General features: G+C 38.9%; 1 protein-coding gene across 3 annotated transcripts in view; it reads right to left on the bottom strand.

Moving 5' to 3' along the window:
- Slc25a17 (solute carrier family 25 member 17) overlaps positions 1 to 18,718 on the bottom strand; it is a 45,753-nt gene that overhangs the window by 13,632 nt on the left and 13,403 nt on the right. For all 3 annotated transcript variants that reach the window (XM_048454710.3, XM_048454712.3, XM_048454711.3), the window contains 2 exons: positions 13,544 to 13,610; positions 11,384 to 11,535 (listed from right to left, as the gene is read on the bottom strand). In XM_048454710.3, coding sequence (XP_048310667.1) covers positions 11,384 to 11,535; positions 13,544 to 13,610 — 219 coding nt within the window. The remainder of the gene's footprint in view (positions 1 to 11,383; positions 11,536 to 13,543; positions 13,611 to 18,718) is intronic.

The raw sequence follows: 18,718 nt of genomic DNA, 5'->3' as shown, positions 1-18,718 counted from the left end.
TTCCAAATTCTTCTAGGTATGCTTATGTGATTATTCTGTGGAAATATAATAAATAATAATCAAAAGTTTAAGTAGAATCTGAATAACAAAGCCAGCAGTTCTCAACCTCTGGATCATGATGCCTTTGGGGTCACACATCACACATCAGATATTCTGCATATCAAATGTTTATATTATAATTAATAGCAGTAGCAAAATTACAGTTATAAAGTAGCAATGAAATTTTGTTTGTTTTTCAAAAGACGGTTTCTCTGTGTAGCCCTGGCTGTCCTGGAACTTACTTTGTAGGCCAGGCTGGCCTTAAACTCAGAGATCTGCCTGCCTCTGCCTTCTGAGTGCTGAAATTAAAGGTATGCTCCACTACCACCCAGTGAAAATTTTATGGCAGGGGGGTCACTAGAACATGAGGAACTATATTAAAGGGTTGCAGATTAGGAAATTTTGAAAACACTAGGCAGTGGTGATAGTGTTCATGGGGGAACCCTGCCACACCCACCCTCCCTGCTGGCACAGTAGAACATTATACTGCAGCATCAGCAGATCAGATGAGACATCTGGGAATTCTTAAATGGGAAATTAGTTTGAAAAAAAAGGGAAAAAAATCTTTCCCATGTTAAGAATTGGAAATATCACAATGCAGGGAGTTAGGATCCTGTTATTATGAATGTTATTGTGAATGGCTTGAAAATGGAAAAAATAAATGAGGGAATAAACCAGTTAGCTGGGATTGATATAATAGCAATTTTAATTACTTCAGTTTGGTAATTCATATTTTATCCTTAAAATGGTTTAATAACTGTGCCAAATACGAAAATTTGACTGATAAGATAGAAACATTAGACTATTGATAAGATACAAGCTTTAGAAAGTCTTCCTCCTTATAAGATACAAACTTTAGAAAGTCTTACTGATGAAAATAAAAATTTGACTGATAAAATACAAGCCTTAGAAATACCTACTAAGAAAATGAGAAAAATATTCAGACACAGACAGAACAATTTAGAGTGAAACCTACCACACCATTGCATTATAAAATTGAAGAAGAGCAGTGTAAGGTTACCAGAAAACCAACTTTATTCAATTACCATACAAGAAAACCACCAGATGATAGGAAATCCCAAGGCTATGCAGAAGTTGACTGGAATCCTGTAGAAATTTTTGATTTCAAGAGATTTTTAAAAAGCAGTCATATAGTACGCATTCACCCTTTGTGAAACATATGGTAAATTCATGGGCAACTAGGAACAGAATTATTCCACAAGACTGGAAAGATTTAGCAACAGCAACATTGGAGGCTGGCCCTTAGTTACAATGTAAAACATGGTGGAAAGAGGAAGCTAGGATCATAGAACAACAAGGTAGGGCTACAGGTATGGATATTTTCCAAGACCAGACTCTCAGTGAAGGCCAGGAGAATGATTTGAATAGACAGTTTAGATTTGAGGACCCCACCTTGGTGCTATGTCATGTAGCATCTTTGAGTGCTTGGGACAGGGTTGAAGAATCAGGAAAGAGAACTGAGTCATTTACTAAAATTATACAAAGCCCAAAAGAAGTCCACACTAATTTTTTTTTACTAAGATTGACATCAGCTGTAAATAGAATGATATCAGATCCATAAGATAAGACAAATATTAATTGAGTCTTTGGCTTTTGAAAATGCTAATTCAGAATGCAAAAGGGTGATTAGGCCTTTAAATGCATGATCTGCATCAACAGATGAATGGATTAGAGTAGCTGAAACTGGATCTCACTCTTATGATGCTGCTTTGATAGGAAAGTAATTTCTAGAAATTTTAAGAAAAACCAAAATGCTCTATGTTTTAGTCATAGTAAACAAGGTCACCTGAGAAGGAACTGTAGGCAAGATGTTCCTAGAAATAATGTTTTTTCTAGAGATAATCCAAACAGAAGACCCTAGCTTTCTGGAATATACAGAAGGTGTGGCAAAATCTGGCATTGGACTAATGAATGCAGATCAACAAGGGACAGTCAAAATGATCTTTTGCAATCAGGAAACGCCCTGCTTGGCTCAATCATTCTCTGTCAGCATTGGAGAAACTCATTCACAGAGTAATTAAGACACTTAATACCTGTTGTTAAAAACCACACTGCTGGGGCTGGAGAGATGGCTCAGTAGTTAAGAGCATTGGTTGCTCGTCCAGAGATCCTAAGTTCAATTCCCAGCAACCACATTGTGACTTACAATCATCTATAATGAGATCTGGTGCCCTCTTCTGGCATTCAGACATACATGCAGACAGAACACTGTATACATAATATATAATTTTTTTTTCTTACAAAAAAAAAAAAAAGAGAGAAAAGAAAAGAAAAGAAAAGAAAAGAAAAGAAAAGAAAAGAAAAGAAAAGAAAAGAAACGAAACTCAACCCTGCTGGGGGCTGGAGAAATGGCTCAGAGGCTACAAGCACTGGCCTCTCTTCTAGAGCTCCTGAGTTCAATTCCTAGCAATCACATAACCATCCATGAGATTTGCTGCCCTCTTTTGGCCTGCAGGCATACATGCAGAGAGAACACTATATTCATAATCAATCAATCAATCAATCAATCAATCTTAAAAAACAAACACACACACACACACTGTTCTGGATGTGATCAAAGACAGAACAACTTGCATAGATGAAACAAAAAGTTTGGGGAAAACCAGAAAACAAGTATTCTGGCAAGCTGCTATACATGACCAGAGATCAAAGTTAAAAATACATGTAAATGGCACTGAAGTTGAGGGTTTGGTAGACACGAGTACAGATGTAACAATAATTTCACCAAAATCTTGGCATCCAGATTGGCCTCTTAAGAAGGTAAATGTTCAGCTGGGTTGGAATTTTATCTCAGGTAAAATAAAGTACAAGATAGATCAAGTATATAGGGCCAGAAGGGCAGATAGAAAAACCATATATGGCTAAGATAGCAGTGAATTTATGGGGTGTGATTTGTTGCAGCAATGGAAAATACAGGTTAACATCTCTCCAATCTCAGAAGTAAACTATAAAATAAGGAATGCTTCTGAGAGAAATACTAAAAGGTATCAAGAACAGCTACAGACTGTTCAGGTTGTACATAAGCAGGGCACAACATCTGGAGGTCTTTCAATGGTACCAACAGTCCTACCTTTAAAATGGTTAACTGACAAACTTTGTGTGTGGAACAATGGCCTTTGACATCAGAAAAATTACAGGTACTAGAACAACTGGTACAGGATGCTCAACACTGAAAGATTGACCAGTTCTTAGAATTTTCCTATATTTGTCATTAAAAAGAAATCAGGAAAATGGAGAATATTAACACAATAATTTAAGAGTGATAAATAAGGTGATTCAGCCAATGGATTCTTTACAGCCTGCAATTCCCTTGTGTGGGACCCTCACCCCTTATTCTCAAAGGGGCAAGAAGAAATTTCTTCTAGCAGAATGTTTTCCCAGGAAGATAGTGGCCTTCCCCTCTCCCACCCAGGGCATTCTGAGCACAAGGTCACTTAGCTCAGCCCAGCCAGCCACCTGGTACAGGCTGATAAAGATGGCCTAACTCAAGAACAGTGGCCTTGCTCTAAAAACAAGGAAAAAGCTGACTTAACAGAATGTGAGGGAGCAAAAGTCCTTGTACCCATGCCAAAGCATCTTCAAAGATTCTCTTTGCAGTTATGCCTTTAAAAGTTTACCCCACAGAGGAGATACAACTCCTCTCTACCTTGTTGTAACGGGGATTGAGATGAGTTCCAAACATGTTTGTATTATGCTGAGTAAACCTTGCTTATTACAGTCCGGGCCTCTCTGGTGGTCTCTCTTTGGGGGTCGTGATCTGGGCACAACACCTTGCCTTCTTTATTACCTAAGGGATGGTCTATTAGAGTGATTGACTTAAGTCTGCTTTTTTTACTATACCTTTACAAGAACAAGACAGAGAACAATCTGCCCTCACATAGTAATTCTCAGCCTGTTAAGAGGTAACAGGGGAGTATTCTTCCACAAGGGATGTTAAACAGCCCTACCTTGTGTCAATATTTTGTACAACAGGCATTAGAAATAATTCATAAATAGTTCCTTCAATATATAATTTATCATTATATGGATGATATCTTACTAGCTGATTCAGACACAGATACCTTGGAAAAATTTTGAAGAAGAAAATTTTGTCTTGTTGGGGAAAAAAATGCAAAGAGGAGATTCTATTAATTACCTAGGATATAGAAAGGTTTACAAAAAATTCAACCACAGAAAGCATAAATCAGGAGAGATGAATTATGAATTCAATGATTTTTAAAATTTGCTGGGAAATATTAACTGGCTACAGTCTGCAACTGGATTAACAACTCAAGAAGTGATATATTTCAAACCTTACAAGGTGATAAAGACTTAAATAGTTCAAGAAAATTATCAGCGGAAGCTGAGAGAGAATTGTCTTTGGTAGAAAAGAAATTACAGGAGGCACAAGTGGGTTGTTTGGATCCAGAGCTTGATTGTATTCTGGTTATTTTACCTTCTACACATTCTCCCACAGGAATTCTTATGCAGAAAGAAGATAATAGTTTAGAATGGATATTTTTACCATGTAAATAGAGTTAAAAATTTAAGACCTATGCAGAAAAGGTTCTGAATTGATTCTGAAAGAAAAATTAAGACTTTATCAATTAGCAGGAATAGACAAAGCAGAAATTGTGGTACCTTTTACTAATGCTAAAACTGCCCCATTATGGACAGAAAATAAACACTGGCAAAGAGTTTGCAGCAATTTTGGGAGGAATATTAGCAACAAATATCCCAAAAGCAAGAAATTTCAATTTATAAAGGGAAATAATTGGATCCTTCCTTATGCTATACAGGGATCACAAATTTCTGGAGTCCCTAAATTCTATACTGATGCAAATAAACCAGGAAAGGCATCTTTAAGACAGGAAAAATGAGTAGCTCAAAGCCCTATAATTCAGTAAAAAAAATCAGAATTAGGGCTGGAGAGATGGCTCAGTGGTTAAGAGCACTGACTGCTATTCCAGAGGGCCCGGGTTCAATTCCCAGCACCCACATGACAGCTCACAACTGTCTAAAGATCCAGTTGCAGGGGATCTGACATCTTCACACCAATGCACATAAAATAAAGTTAAATAAACCATAAAAATTTTTTAAAAATCAGAATTATATGCTATTCTCACTGTATTATTAGACTTTTTCAGCACATCTTAATATAGTTACTGACTCTCAATATGCAGAAAGAGTTGTTTTACATATTTAAACTACTGAACTTATTCCAGATGATTCAGAATTAACTTTGCTATTTATTAAATTACAAGAAATAATCAGGAATAGAAAGCATCCCTTATATATAAAACACATATCAGATCCCATATTGGCCTACCAGGCCCTCTGACACAAGGTAGTGATGAAATTGATCATCTATTGGTAGGAAATGTGCTAGAAGCCTCAGAATTTTATTTATTTTTTTAAAATTATTTTTGAAGCCTCAGAATTTTATAAGAAATTGAACATGTTAATAGCAAATGTTTGAAGAAAGAACTTTGTATCACTTGGCAACAAGCCAAGGAAATTATAAGGCAATATCCTACTTGTTCTTTGTACAGCTAAATTCCACTACTTGCAGGAAGTAATCCAAAGGGTACTCAAAGAAATGAAATTTGGCAAATGGATGTTTCATTTTGTGGAGTTTGGAAAATTAAAGTATGTGCAGCATACAATAGATATTTATTCAGGATTTCTTTATTTGTACAATTTGTAAATTTCATTTTATTGCATAATAGGCAGAAAACGCACATTCTGGGATTTCAATTTTCTGTACATATTGAAATTTGTTTCCTGACTTAATCCATGGATTATCCTGGAGACTGTCCCATTAGGTGATAGAAGAAAGTGCTGTTAGATGTCAACTCTATTTGGTTGACAATCTATTTTAACTATGATGTCCCTCTATAAATCCTTATGAAGGATTTCAATGGGCAACTGCTTTGAGTTCTGGAAAGGCTGATTCTGTAATTACATATTTGCCAGAAGTTATGGCCATCATGGAGATACCTGTGCAAATTGAGACTGATAATGCTCCAGTATGTGCCTTTAGTAAAATGAAACAGTTTTTTTTCATATTACCATATAAAGCATATTACAGGTATACACAATCCTACAGGGCAAGCTGTTATACTTTAAATTTTTTAAATGCTAATGAGAAACGAACAACAGCTGTGCAGAGACATTTGATAGTAGAAAAAAAATTGCTGAAGTAAATCAGCCTGTACACTTAAAAGATGTGTTGACCTCAGAATGGAAAGCAGGATATGTGTTACATTGGGGAAGAGGTTTTGCTTTTTGTTTTCACAGGAGAAGAAAAGCTATGGATACCATCAAGACTGATAAAGATTAGATGCAAACAACAGAGACCTCTTGATTAGGAGAGGCCAAAGTTCATCAAACCACATAGCCATTCCACCTAAATTAACTTATAAGACTAACAAATATTTGATCAGACATAACCTGCCCAAAAGGAAACCTCCCAAAGTTAGGGTTGAAACAGGGTTTTATTTTTGTCTTTTCAGGAGAATAAAAGCATCTATTTAAAGAATCTGAAGACCACTGGACAAATGAGACATTTGAAGAAGAGAACAAATCATCTGGAGAAAATGTCCCGAGAAAAAGAGTAAATTGGTTTAATAGTATAACACAGTTCCAACAGAAAAAAAAAATCATAAAGCTTCCCAAATGTTTGTTTCTGCTGTTCTCTGCAGACATATGAGGCAAATGATCTTTTTGTATTTCCAATTCAGTTAAACTTTAAAGCTGGCTTTGGAGTTTGAGCATGGCGCTCTCCTTCTCCAACCCAAGCATACTTATTAAAGGAAAATCCAAAGTCTCTGTCTCATGTCAGAAGAGCTATCTGGCATGGGACAAAAGAAAACCAAAAGTAAGGGACTATTCTATTGTCACTAATCTCATAATCCTTTGATTTTATCTTGACTCTTCAAAACTTTTCTTAAGGTATAAATATCTCAAAATTTGAGATTAACGATCATATAAGAGTACTAACTAATTCTAGAACTAGGATTCATCTAGCTTCCTGTATGTGATTTCAGGCTTGAGTTTGAAGCAGATAATGAGGAACTGAGCTTGTATACCCCAGATGTATTTAATAGATATGGTCCTATAACCTCTCTAAGATCTGTTGCATAAGACATTTAAAATGTTTAAGTTTCTGCAGTGAATTGTGACCATTCCTCACAACAACCTCTGAAGTCTCCAAAATAATGATGGGGCCTTTAAAGTCTCCAAAAAGGTGATGGGGCCCCCTAAGGATGAATCCACCTGGAAGGTAGTAATAACACTAAGTTGACAAACACCACCCAAAGACCAGCTTTGGACTACAAACTGCTCAGAACAACTTCTAAGTGGTTAGCTTAGATGGTCCCTACTCCAGTCAGGACTTCAGTTCAGCCCTGAAGTTTCCCACCACACCAGGACAGGATAACAAATAGTCTCCCAGGACATGACCTTTATCTCATTTTTTCCAGGGTTCCTTAATGACTACAAGTGGTGCCCAAACATGGGTCACCTACAACCATATAAGACCTAAGAAAGCTTTAAAAAGGTTCTGAACACACAAAAAATGGAGCCAAATGTGACTTGCTAGTCGTGTGTCTTTCATGCTAGTCACAGTACAAAAACACATCTCCTGGCAGCTGCCAGCATACCATGAGCAAAGCCGCATGGTGGGTTCTGTAGTCTTTTTATATGGGCTGTGGTACACTCAGAAGGCAGAGGAAGTTGGATCTCTGTGAGTTTGAGGCCAGTCTGATCTACAGAGCTAGTTCCAGGACAGCTAGGACTGTTACAGAGAGAAAGCCTGTCTCAAAACAAAATAAAACAAGACAGATCTAGATAATGGGAAAATAACCTCTAAACAGGTTACAGTGTGTTTAAAAATGTACAAAGGTAGGCTGGAGAGATGGCTCAGTGGTTAAGAGCACTGGTTGTTCTTCCAAATGGACCCAGGTTCAATTCCTAGTACCCACATGGCAGCTCACAACTGTTTGTAATCCCAGTTCCAGGAGACCCAACACCCATGGCAAAACACCAATGTGCATAAAATTTAAAAAATAATTAATTAATAATGTAAGCTTGTTCACAGACATCCCTCTCACTCTGAAACAAGACCTTTTTTTTTTTTAAAAAAATGTACAACGGCTTGGAAGAGAAAAGGGAAAGGGTAGTCACACTCATAGGTTAAAAATAGTTTAAAAAGAATAAAACCCTTAAAAAAGAATAGAGTAAAAATATAAATATAATTAGCCATGTAAAGATAGAAAATACACAGACAGCCTGAATTCTGTAAGCTATTGTGTTGTTTGTAGATTTTCTGATTGCTAATAAAGAAATGACAGCTGCTAAAACACACTGGATTATGAAACTGCTAAATTAAATCAATCTATATATTTTTAAAATACCTTGACTTTAAAATGGAAATCAAAAGATATGTTACTTTGGGAAAGAGGTTATGCTTTTATTTCCACAGGATATGAGAGGTATTGTGCTTATGCAGCTCATTTTAAAATGTAATATATAATTAAAAAATATAGATTAAGCCGGGCAGTAGTGGCGCATGCCTTTAATCCCAGCACTCGGAGGCAGAGGCAGGTGGATCTCTGTGAGTTTGAGGCCAGCATGGTCTATAAGAGCTAGTTCCAGGCTCCAAAGCTACAGAGAAACCCTGTCTCAAAAAACCAAAAAAAAAAAGAAAAGAAAAAAGAAATACAGATTAATAGTCATCTATAGTCAAATTTACAGTCATGTTAGGCATGTTTTCAAGGTCATTCACAGATATATTAAGATGAATTAGGTCTTCAAACACTTCAAAGACCTATAGAATATGGCATTAAAAATGTTTTAATAATGTAAAACTTTTCTTGACAGTGAGACACATCTGTTCATGGCAGCATCAATTAATTTCAGAGAAGATAATGGGCATCAAAGAAACTATATATGGAGTTTGCGTTCTTTACAGCAAAAGTTAGTCATTTGGGCAAAGAAACTGCCATTGCTTCAATTGCTGACAGTATACTGTTGAAACTGGACCAGCAGGCTACACACCCACTCACCCTCCCACCCACCAACCCCCACACAAATTGGCTGTGCCAAACTTTGCCAAGACAAGGTAGGCCAGTCCTTCAAAATTCCCTGCTTCTCAAAAATGTCTGTCAGATATACTAGGCCTGTAGACTAAAAATGGATGCCCCAATGTTACAGAAGAACTTTGAGTGACTGTCCAGGCAGCCAGATGTCCCTGCTGTTAGGTAACATTTCACCTTCTGGGGCCTTTGATGGAGTTGAAGATTAGATAGTCATAGTTAAAGTTTTCCTTAGTTATAATAAAAGGTAAATTAGGTATAAAACTTTAGGTTCACAAAGATAAGATAAAAATAGAGTATTTTCTCTAATTTTGCCAAATACAAATGGACTGGATATTGCAAGTGTAATTCTTACTTGATAACTGTTTTGTTGTATATGTTAAAGTTAAGATCTTCCATTTTAATTAGATAAAAAGGGGACATGCTGAGAAACAACCTTTGTATACTGTAAATATGTATTACTCTCATTGTTAATAAAAAGCTGATTGGCTGATAACTAGGCAGGAATTTGGGGGCACAGAGAATGCTGGGAAGACAGGCAGAGTGAGAGGAGTCACCAGCCAGATGGAAAGGAAGCAGGATATACAGGAGAGGTAAAAGCCATAAGCCTCAGGGCAGCACACAGATTAATAGAAATGGGTTAATTTAAGTTGTAAGAGCTTAGGGCTAGAGAGATCAAACAGTGGTTAAAAGCACTTAAAGAGTATTCTGCCTATTCGAGGTCTGCCTGGCAGCCTGGTCTACAGAGCAAGTTCCAGGACAGGCTCCAAAGCTACAGAGAAATCCTATATCAAAAACAAACAAACAAACAAACAAAAAAGAGTACTCTGCTCTTCTAGAGGACCCAGGTTCAATTCCCAGCACCCACATGGCGGCTAACAACTGTCTGTAACTCCAATATCTGATACCCTCATACAGACATACATTGAGGCTAAACACCAATGCACACAAAATAAAAACAAATAAATTTTTTAAAAAGTTGTAAGAGCTAGCTGGAGACAAGTCTAAGGTACCAGCCAAGCATTTATATTTAATAAGTCTCTGCTGAGACACAGATAAACCCTTCCAATATACTTGAGAGGAGTTTCCAAAGAGTTACCCACCCCATGTTCATGAAGCACTACTCCAAACAGCAAGAGGTGGATGCAACCCAAATGTCCCTTAGCAGATGAAAAGATACACACAATGTGATATATTCACACAACAGAATATTATCTAGACATACTAGGGAAATATATGTCAAATGCTACAATGTGGATGAACCCTGAGGACACTACTAAGTGAAATGAGCCCATTACAAAAGACAAATACTATATGATCTCACTTGTATGCAGTACCAAATGTAGTCAAATCCTTAAAGGCAGAAGCAGAATGAATGATGGTTACCAGGAGAGATGGGAATTTACTTTGGGTGTCTGAGGTTTATACAATGTCAGTTGTAAATGTCAGTTTTAAAATGCACACATACGGCCCTGCGGAGCAGTTCTTCCCAGAGAGATCCTTCATCTGGCGTTGGATGGTGATACAGATGGAGGCCCGCGTTGGAGCACCGAACTGAGCCCCCCAAGATCCAAATGAGGAGCAGAAGGAGGAAGAAAATGACGAAGGACTGCGAGGGATACTATCACCCACTGATACAAGGGGTCGGATCTAATGAGAGTTTACCAAGGCCAGATGGACCGTGACTGAACGAGCATGTGATCCAACCAGATTCTCTGAATGTGGCCGGATTTTCTGAATGTGGCTGGCCTGCAGTCTTTCTGAGAAGCCATTGACAATGACACTGGGACTGGTTTCTTCTGCATATACTGGATTTTTGGGATCCAGTCTGTTTGGATGCTCACCTTCCTGGACCTGGAGGGAGGGGGGAGGAACTTGGACTTCCCACAGGGCAGGAGACCCTGACTGCCCTTGGGGACAAAGAGGGAGGAGGAGAGGGAGGGGGGGAGTGGGAGGGCGTTGGGAGGAGGGGCGTAAATGGAAACTTTTTATAATTTAATAAAATTACTTTCAAAAAAAATAAATAAATAAAATGCACACATACTTCACATGACTAACTTACCTTAAAATGGTTACACTGGAAAATTTTATGTCATGTGCTTTTATCATATTAAGGAAACACGTCAGAAAAACTGGTCATATTCCCTGCAGCACTACTGGGTGCTAAAATAATCTCTTAGAGGATATATGAAGCACAGATAAATATTAAAATAGAAAGATATTTTATACCCAGAAAACCTTGTTACCTGCAACAAATCCAACCACCAGATCTTTTCCTGTAGAAGAACGTTGACCTTTGACCCATACTGCTTTGAGGCTATTAAAAGTGTAGAAATAGACAAAATTGGAGCAGCAGAGACTGGAAATAACTGGAAACCACCCTCGGTATGGTGCCAGGCTATGGAAAACAAAACAAAACAAAACATAAGCAAAGTAAAGGTCATGGACAAAAGCCACAGAAAATTGCCAGAGAAGTTTGTCAAGGTCTGAATGTAACAGATCCCCAATAGGTTTATGCATTCCCTGGGAAGTCTATTAGAGGCAGAGCCTTGCAAGAGGGAATAGTCACGGGGGACAGGCCTTGAGGTTTGACAGCCCAGTTCCACTTCCTGTGGAGACAACAATGTGATCAGCTGGCATTGCCTGCCTACTGTGATGGACTGTAAACTGTCTTCACAGTCAGAATAAACCCTCCTGTCCTTAACTTGGTTCTAGTTAGGCACTTGATCACAGAATTGAAAAAAGTAACCTACTATGAAGCCCAGCAAAGTCTGGTCTACACGGACAGTCCCAAAGTTTGATAGGAGTGGGACAACCGCAGGACCTTAGAAAGGTTTTCCCCATGGGTGAGTTACAAGAAAAGAGAAATGGTCACACAGAAAGTAGCTAAATCACATGTTAGAAAGCATGCAGACACTATGATGCCAGAGAAAAATGGGGTGAGGAGAAAGAGAAAGCAAGGAAGAGAAAAGGAAGGGGTAAGCAAAGACAGAGAAAGAAAGAAGAGGAGAGAAAACAAGAGAAGAGAGAAAGAGATGGGGGAGAGAGAGAGAGAAAGAGAGAGAGAGAGGGAGAGAGAGAGAGAGAGAGAGAGAGAGAGAGAGAGAGAGAGAAGAGAGAAGAGAGGAAACAGAGAAGTGAGGGAGGCAGGCAGGGAGATTTTTCATAATGGTACAGTCTGACCCTGAACTCCTGTCTTAAGGAATTCTTCCCCAGTCTCTTATAGAGCAGGGACTATAGGCATGCACCGCTGGGCTACCCAGGAACTCATTATTCTTACCAAGAATGCAAAACCAATCTAACCATGAGGCCAATATAAAACAAGAATTAAAACTCGCAACTTTCATCTCAGCACGACAGAGGCAGGGGTAGGTAGATCTCTGAGAGTTCAAGGTCAACATAGCAAGTTCCAGTCCAGCTAGGACTACATTGAGAGACTCCGTCTCAAGGAAAAAGAACAATTTAAAATGGAAGGGAGAATATATTAAAATGTCAATGGCATAGATGTCAAAATGTTTTGATGCATGTAACTGATGTTTAAATAACTGAAAAACTTGTACATAATCTACATGTGTGTGACAGAAGTGCATGGAGGGCAAGTGTGAGCATAACTGGTAACGCAGTAGAAAAATGGACAATAAACATGGAAAGCATACAGTGGTATCCTTTGTACCAATTTCAGTTTTGAAACTGTTTGCAATTCTGAAATTACTTCAAAACACAAATTCAAAGAAACTGAAGGAAAAGAATAATGCAATCTGTCTGGATGCAACTGATAGGAACGAACTGTGAGAGAGGGTTTGTGTGTCTTGTGTGGAGTATATGTGTGTATCTTATGTGACTTGTATGTGTTTTGTTTGGTGTATATGGGTATGTGAATTGTGTGTGTGTTTGTGTGTTATGTGATGTGTGCTACTGGCATTTAAACTTGGCTCCATAAAGGCTAGGCAAATACAGTGAGCTAACGTTCAAACTTCTAAGCAATAATACCATTGCTCTGTTATACATTACATTTCCTAGAATGCTCCATAATCAAAACTAAACAAATGGTGTGGGCTAGAAAAATGGTTCAGCAGCTAAGGGCATTTGTTATTCTTGCAAGGACCTGGGTTTCATTCCCAGAACCACACAACTATATGTGACTCCAGTTCCATAGGATCCGACTTCCCCTTACGACCTCATTGGGAATCAGGGATGCACACGGTATACAGAGAAACATTCAAGCAAAATACACACAGAAATAAATCTAAAAATCAAGATCAAATGGCTAACATATCTGTAAGGAATTAAGAACAGATATGCCTCTATATGTCAGGCAATTACAAACTCTGAAGACTCTAAGTCTATAACCGGGGCTTCGAGTTTCCCAAGGAGCCACTCTGAGGAGTTGGGAGATGGGTACTCACAGGCCTTCTTCTTTAATAATCTCCAGGAGAACTGCATGCGTAGTTTTTGACTTTCTTTTCTCATCAACTGTAAAAATCAAGAGAATTTTTATCTCTAGCATCAGCAAGCGTCACTGAAATGCCATCACGCCACCTGCATCCACTCTCATCCATTTTTTGAGCTCCCTACTTTGCCTCAGATCCTCCAGTGTGTCTGGCCATGGGTTACTTCCCCAAAGTAAATTTCTTGAGTCTCATCTGTTATTCAGAATTTTAAGTTAAACTCTAATTTCCACAGTAAAGCAGAAATGTTATTTCTAGGGTTTTATAGTACTCTTTCTACCTGTTTTCTTTCTTTCTTTTTCCTTCTTCTTCATTGTTTTTGCTTTTTGGTTTTTTGTTTTGTTTTGTTTTTCTAGACAGGGTTTCTTTATGTAGCTCTGGCTGTCCTGGAACTCACTTTGTTAAACCAGGCTGGCCTTAAACTCAGAGATCTACCTGCCTCTGCTCCCAAGTGCTGAGATTAAAGGCATGCACCACCATCTGGCTCCAGTGCTTTTTCTTATATTTTACCTTTAATTATATGTATCTGTATATCAGTGTGTGCACATGAATGCAGGAGCCCTTGGAGGTCAGAAGAGGATGTAAGATTCCCTGGAACTAGAGTTACTGGAAACTGAACTTGGGTCCTCTGGAAAAGCAGTACCTGTTCTTTTTATTTTATTTATTTATTTTTTGTTTTGTTTTCTGGAGACAAGGTTTCTCTATGTAACAGTCCTAGCTATCCTAGAATTAGCTCTGTAGTCCAAGCTGGCCTCAAAATCACAGAGATCTGCTTGTCTCTGCCTCCCAGGTGCTGGGATTAAAGGCATGTGCCACTACTGCCTAATATAGTACATGATCTTAAACACTAAGCCATCTGTCTAGCTCCATAGACTCTATCGATCCTTCTTTCTTTTCTTTCTTCCCTCCCTCCCTCCCTCTATGTGTACCTCTGTGACTTTATGTGAGCCACATGTAAACAGGTGGAACCTTGGAGGCCAGAGGGCATCAGATCCCCTGGACCTGGAGATACAGGCAACTATGAACCTCATGATGTGGGTGCTAAAAACCAAACTTGGATCCTCTGGAGATCAGAAAATGCTCTTAATGACTGAGTCAGCTCTCCAGCCCCATATCGTGATCTTGTTTTAAACTAATATGCATGTTCTCATTTTTATGTCCCACACCTTATAGAATAGGAACTAGATTATCTTCTCTTTTTTTCTTTTACAAAAAAAAAGAGACTTATTTTATTTTCTATGTATGGGTGTTTTGCCTGCATGTATATGTGTATCACATATGTGTCTGGTGCTTAGGGAAGTCAGAAGAGTACTGGGTAACCTGGAACTAAGTTACAGATGGTTTTGAGTTGCCATGTGGGTGCTGGGAATTGAACCAGGGTCCTTGGCTAGAGCTACAAGTGCTCTTACTGCTGAGCCATCTCTCCAGTCCCTTCTCTCTTCCTTTTGTAAAAGAGCCAGAAAATCAAATGCAAAGTCAGGAACAAAACTCAAATTTCAAAAATTCTGGCTTTGTGCTGCTTCCTAACCTATAAAAAGAAAAAAATCCCAGAAGAACATTTTTGTGCGTTATCACTGAATGAAAACAATATCCACTTCAATTAACTTTCAAATTTCCTACATATACTAGAAAACTAATCTGAAAAAACTAAAAGTGTGGAAATGAACCAATTTCCTCAGAATTAAAATTGGTACCAATATATCTTAAGAAATGGCAAGTTAGTCAGCTCCTAATAAAAGTAATCTGGCATTTACTCAAAATCACACATACATTTACCCCTTGATTCAGAAGAAATCCCACGTCTGGGAATTTATCTCATAAAGTTTACAGAAACAAAATGGCCTATGAACAAATCTATTCTTACATGATATTTGCAAGAATGACAATAACAAAATTGTGAAACAACCCAAGAATTCTTCCACACTAGGGCAAGGGTAAGCAGGTTATGGTGCATCCACACCAGACTTGAGAACTGCAAGACTGGATGAAGGGAAACATACTGCCAGGCTAAAGATGGACAGTCTGGGGGGCCAGAGAGACAAGTCAACAGTTAAGAGCACCATCTGTAAGTCCAGTGCTAGAGAATCTGGTGCCTTCTGGTCTGTGTGGACACCAGGCAAGCATGTGGTACACAGATATACACTGGACAAAACACCAATATACATTAAATAATACCTAAAAATAATTGTTTAAATGCATAGTCTAGAACAAAGTGTGCCCTTCGTTTTTGTTTTTGTTTTGTTTGTTTGGGGTTTTTTGTTTTGTTTTTCAAGACAGTGTTTCTCTGTAGCTTTATTTCCCCCAAGAAAGGGTTTCTCTGTAGCTTTGGATCCTGTCCTGGAACTCGCTCTGTAGACCAAGCTGGCCTCAGATTTACAGAGATTCACCTGCCTCTGCCTCCTGAGTACTGAGATTAAGGGTCTGTGCCAACACTGCCCAGCCAAAATGTGCCTTTTGTATGAGTAAGATGGAAAATTCAGAAGCTACATCACTTGTATGTATTTCCATAAAGTGTGAAAACCAGGTTGGCTGACACTCAGTCTCAAGCTTCACTCCTCTACAGCACTGGCCTCTAGTCTCTACAAACATTCTTTTCGTTTTGCTCTGGCTCTCTCATTCTCTTTTCCTCCCTCCCTCCCTCTCTAAAACAAGGTCTCAGCACAGCTCCTGTGTTCAAATGGTCCACAAGTCTCAGTCTCCCAAGTAGCTGTGACTGTGGGTGTGTACACAGAACCCAACCTACATTTGCCATTCTGAAGGATGTACAAATCAAGAAAACTTGGGGCTGTGAAGATGGTTTAATCAGTTAAGAGCTTGTACTGCTCTTGTAGAGGACTGTGTTTGATTCTCAGCATATCAGGTGGCTCACAACCACCTGTAACTTCAGGAATTCCAACACCTTAGCTTCTAAGGCCATCTGCGCTCATGTGCACATACCCCCAGATACAAGGCATACATATAAAGTAATTTTAAAAACTAATAGAGAAGCCGGGTGGTGGTGGCAGCACATGCCTTTAATCCTAGCACTCAGGAGACAGAGGCAGGTGGATCTCTGTGAGTTCGAGGTCAGCCTGGTCTACAAGAGCTGACTTCTCCAGGTTAGGTTCCAAAGCTACAGTGAAACCCTGTCTCGAAAAACAAAAAAAACAAAACAAACAAACAAACAAAAAACTAAGGAAGAGACCCATTTTTCCTAGCAATGAAGATATCAAAGAAACAGCACAAAGTCTATCAGTGTCAACACAGTGGAGAGGAGTAAAGGTAGAGGTGAGGTTTCCCTGTACAGCGCCTTCGTACATGTTTTCCTCTGTGAGTTATATAAACACCTACCTAAAAATTCTAACCACAAGCAGTAGGCACAAAGTGTTTAACCTCTTAGCTAGTTTTCAAACTCTTTTTATGCAAGTTGTGGTATCAGTTTATAATTTCAAATTGAACCAGGTGGTGGTACATGCCTTTAATCCCAGCAGAGGTAGAGAGATCTGAGTTCAAGGCCAGCCTGGTCTACAGAGTGAGTTCCAGGACAGTCTGCTAAACAGAGAAACCATGTCTTGAAAAACCAAAATAATCATCATCATCAAAATCATAACAATAATGATGATAATAATTTCAAATTTTAAAAAAATAGAAGAGAATTACAGCAAAGTGCAAAATCCTATAGTGCTAAAGGGGGTTAGGAGGACACGTCTGGATGAGTAAGGACAGTAGGTATATATACTCACTGGTTCCCAGTCTCCTTCTTCTTTTCAGAAAATCTTACTCCTTTAAAAATGCCCAGTTTAAGCCTCAAAAGTAATCCTGGAGACAGAGCTCAGGGTGGAGCACTTGCCTAGTACACATTAGGCCTGGGTCTGACCATCTACTGTAAAACAAAAGCCTTGTTGTGTGACCAGGCTGGCCTCCAACTCAGGCCCATCCACCTCTGCTTCTGCCTCCTGAGTGCTGGGATTAAAGATGTATGCCACCTCTCCCAGACAAGGGCTGACTCTCTTAAGACACATCTGTTGCCAAAGTCAATCCTGCTTGAACTTGCCTGGCAGGTATTAAACAGCAGTGTCCAAACTGTAGGTGTGAGTACACTGCCCTAATGTAGAAATCTGTTACGTGTACAGCAGACTGAGAGCACATTGCCCACCTACCTACGGAACATCTCTTTTTAGTAACTGCTAAGAAAAAAAAATAAGTTTTTCAAGTGTGCGCTTGCTATAGTAAAAGCAGCAACACCGGCTTCAGAAGGGAGGTGTCTTCGCATACTGGCATGAGGAAATGAGCTGTATGAAATCACTCTTTACTGTGAAACTCACCTGCCTCGGGGTCCCTCAACTTAACCCTTCAGGCACCCTTTTCTGTTCTAAGAGGCTGCAGAGCCTTGGTATTAAATAATATGTTTTTCTTTCTTCCTTTAGTAATTTATTTTTATTTTATGTACATTGGTGTTTTTCCTACATATATGTCTGTGTGAGGGTACCAGATCCCTTGGAACTGGAGTTACAGACAGTTGTTAGCTGCCATGTGGGTGCTGGGAATTGAACCTGGATACTCTTAACTGTTGAGCCATCTCTCCAGTCCTGAAGAATGCTTCTTAAATAGTCACTGGTCAGTTTATAATAGAAACTATCCCTATACACTTAGTATTTAGGCTTTTCTGTCTGCATATTTGGAATTCCCGCTGTGGAATTTTCTACAGGTGACTTATTTACATTAACTTGAGTTGCCACAATTCCCCCTCTAAAGAACAATATTGGGGGGCTGGAGAGATGACTCAGCGGTTAAGAGCACTGACTGCTCTTCCAGAGGTCCTGAGTTCAATTCCCAGCAACCACATAGTGCCATGTTCTGTCACACAGGCACACATGCAAATAGAGCACTCATATGCATAGATAAATCTTTTTTCAAAAAAAAGAAAGAAAGAAAGAAAGAAAACAATATTGGGGAGGGGAAACACCTAGTGGTTGAGTACTAGACCAGCTGCTTGTACAAGCTCTAGGTTCAGACCCTAGCACAGAAAGAAAAATTGGGGTGGGGGGAGATCAAATATTTAAATCAAGTGCAATGGTACATACCTATAATGCAAAAAACTTCAGAGGTGGAAGCAGGAGGATGAGTTCATGGTTAGGCTATGCAGTGAGTTTT

This window comes from Myodes glareolus, chromosome 19 (genome assembly GCF_982192425.1).
Source record: "Myodes glareolus chromosome 19, mMyoGla1.1, whole genome shotgun sequence".
Taxonomy (NCBI): domain Eukaryota; kingdom Metazoa; phylum Chordata; class Mammalia; order Rodentia; family Cricetidae; genus Myodes; species Myodes glareolus.
This window is presented reverse-complemented; position numbering and strand designations above follow the sequence as displayed.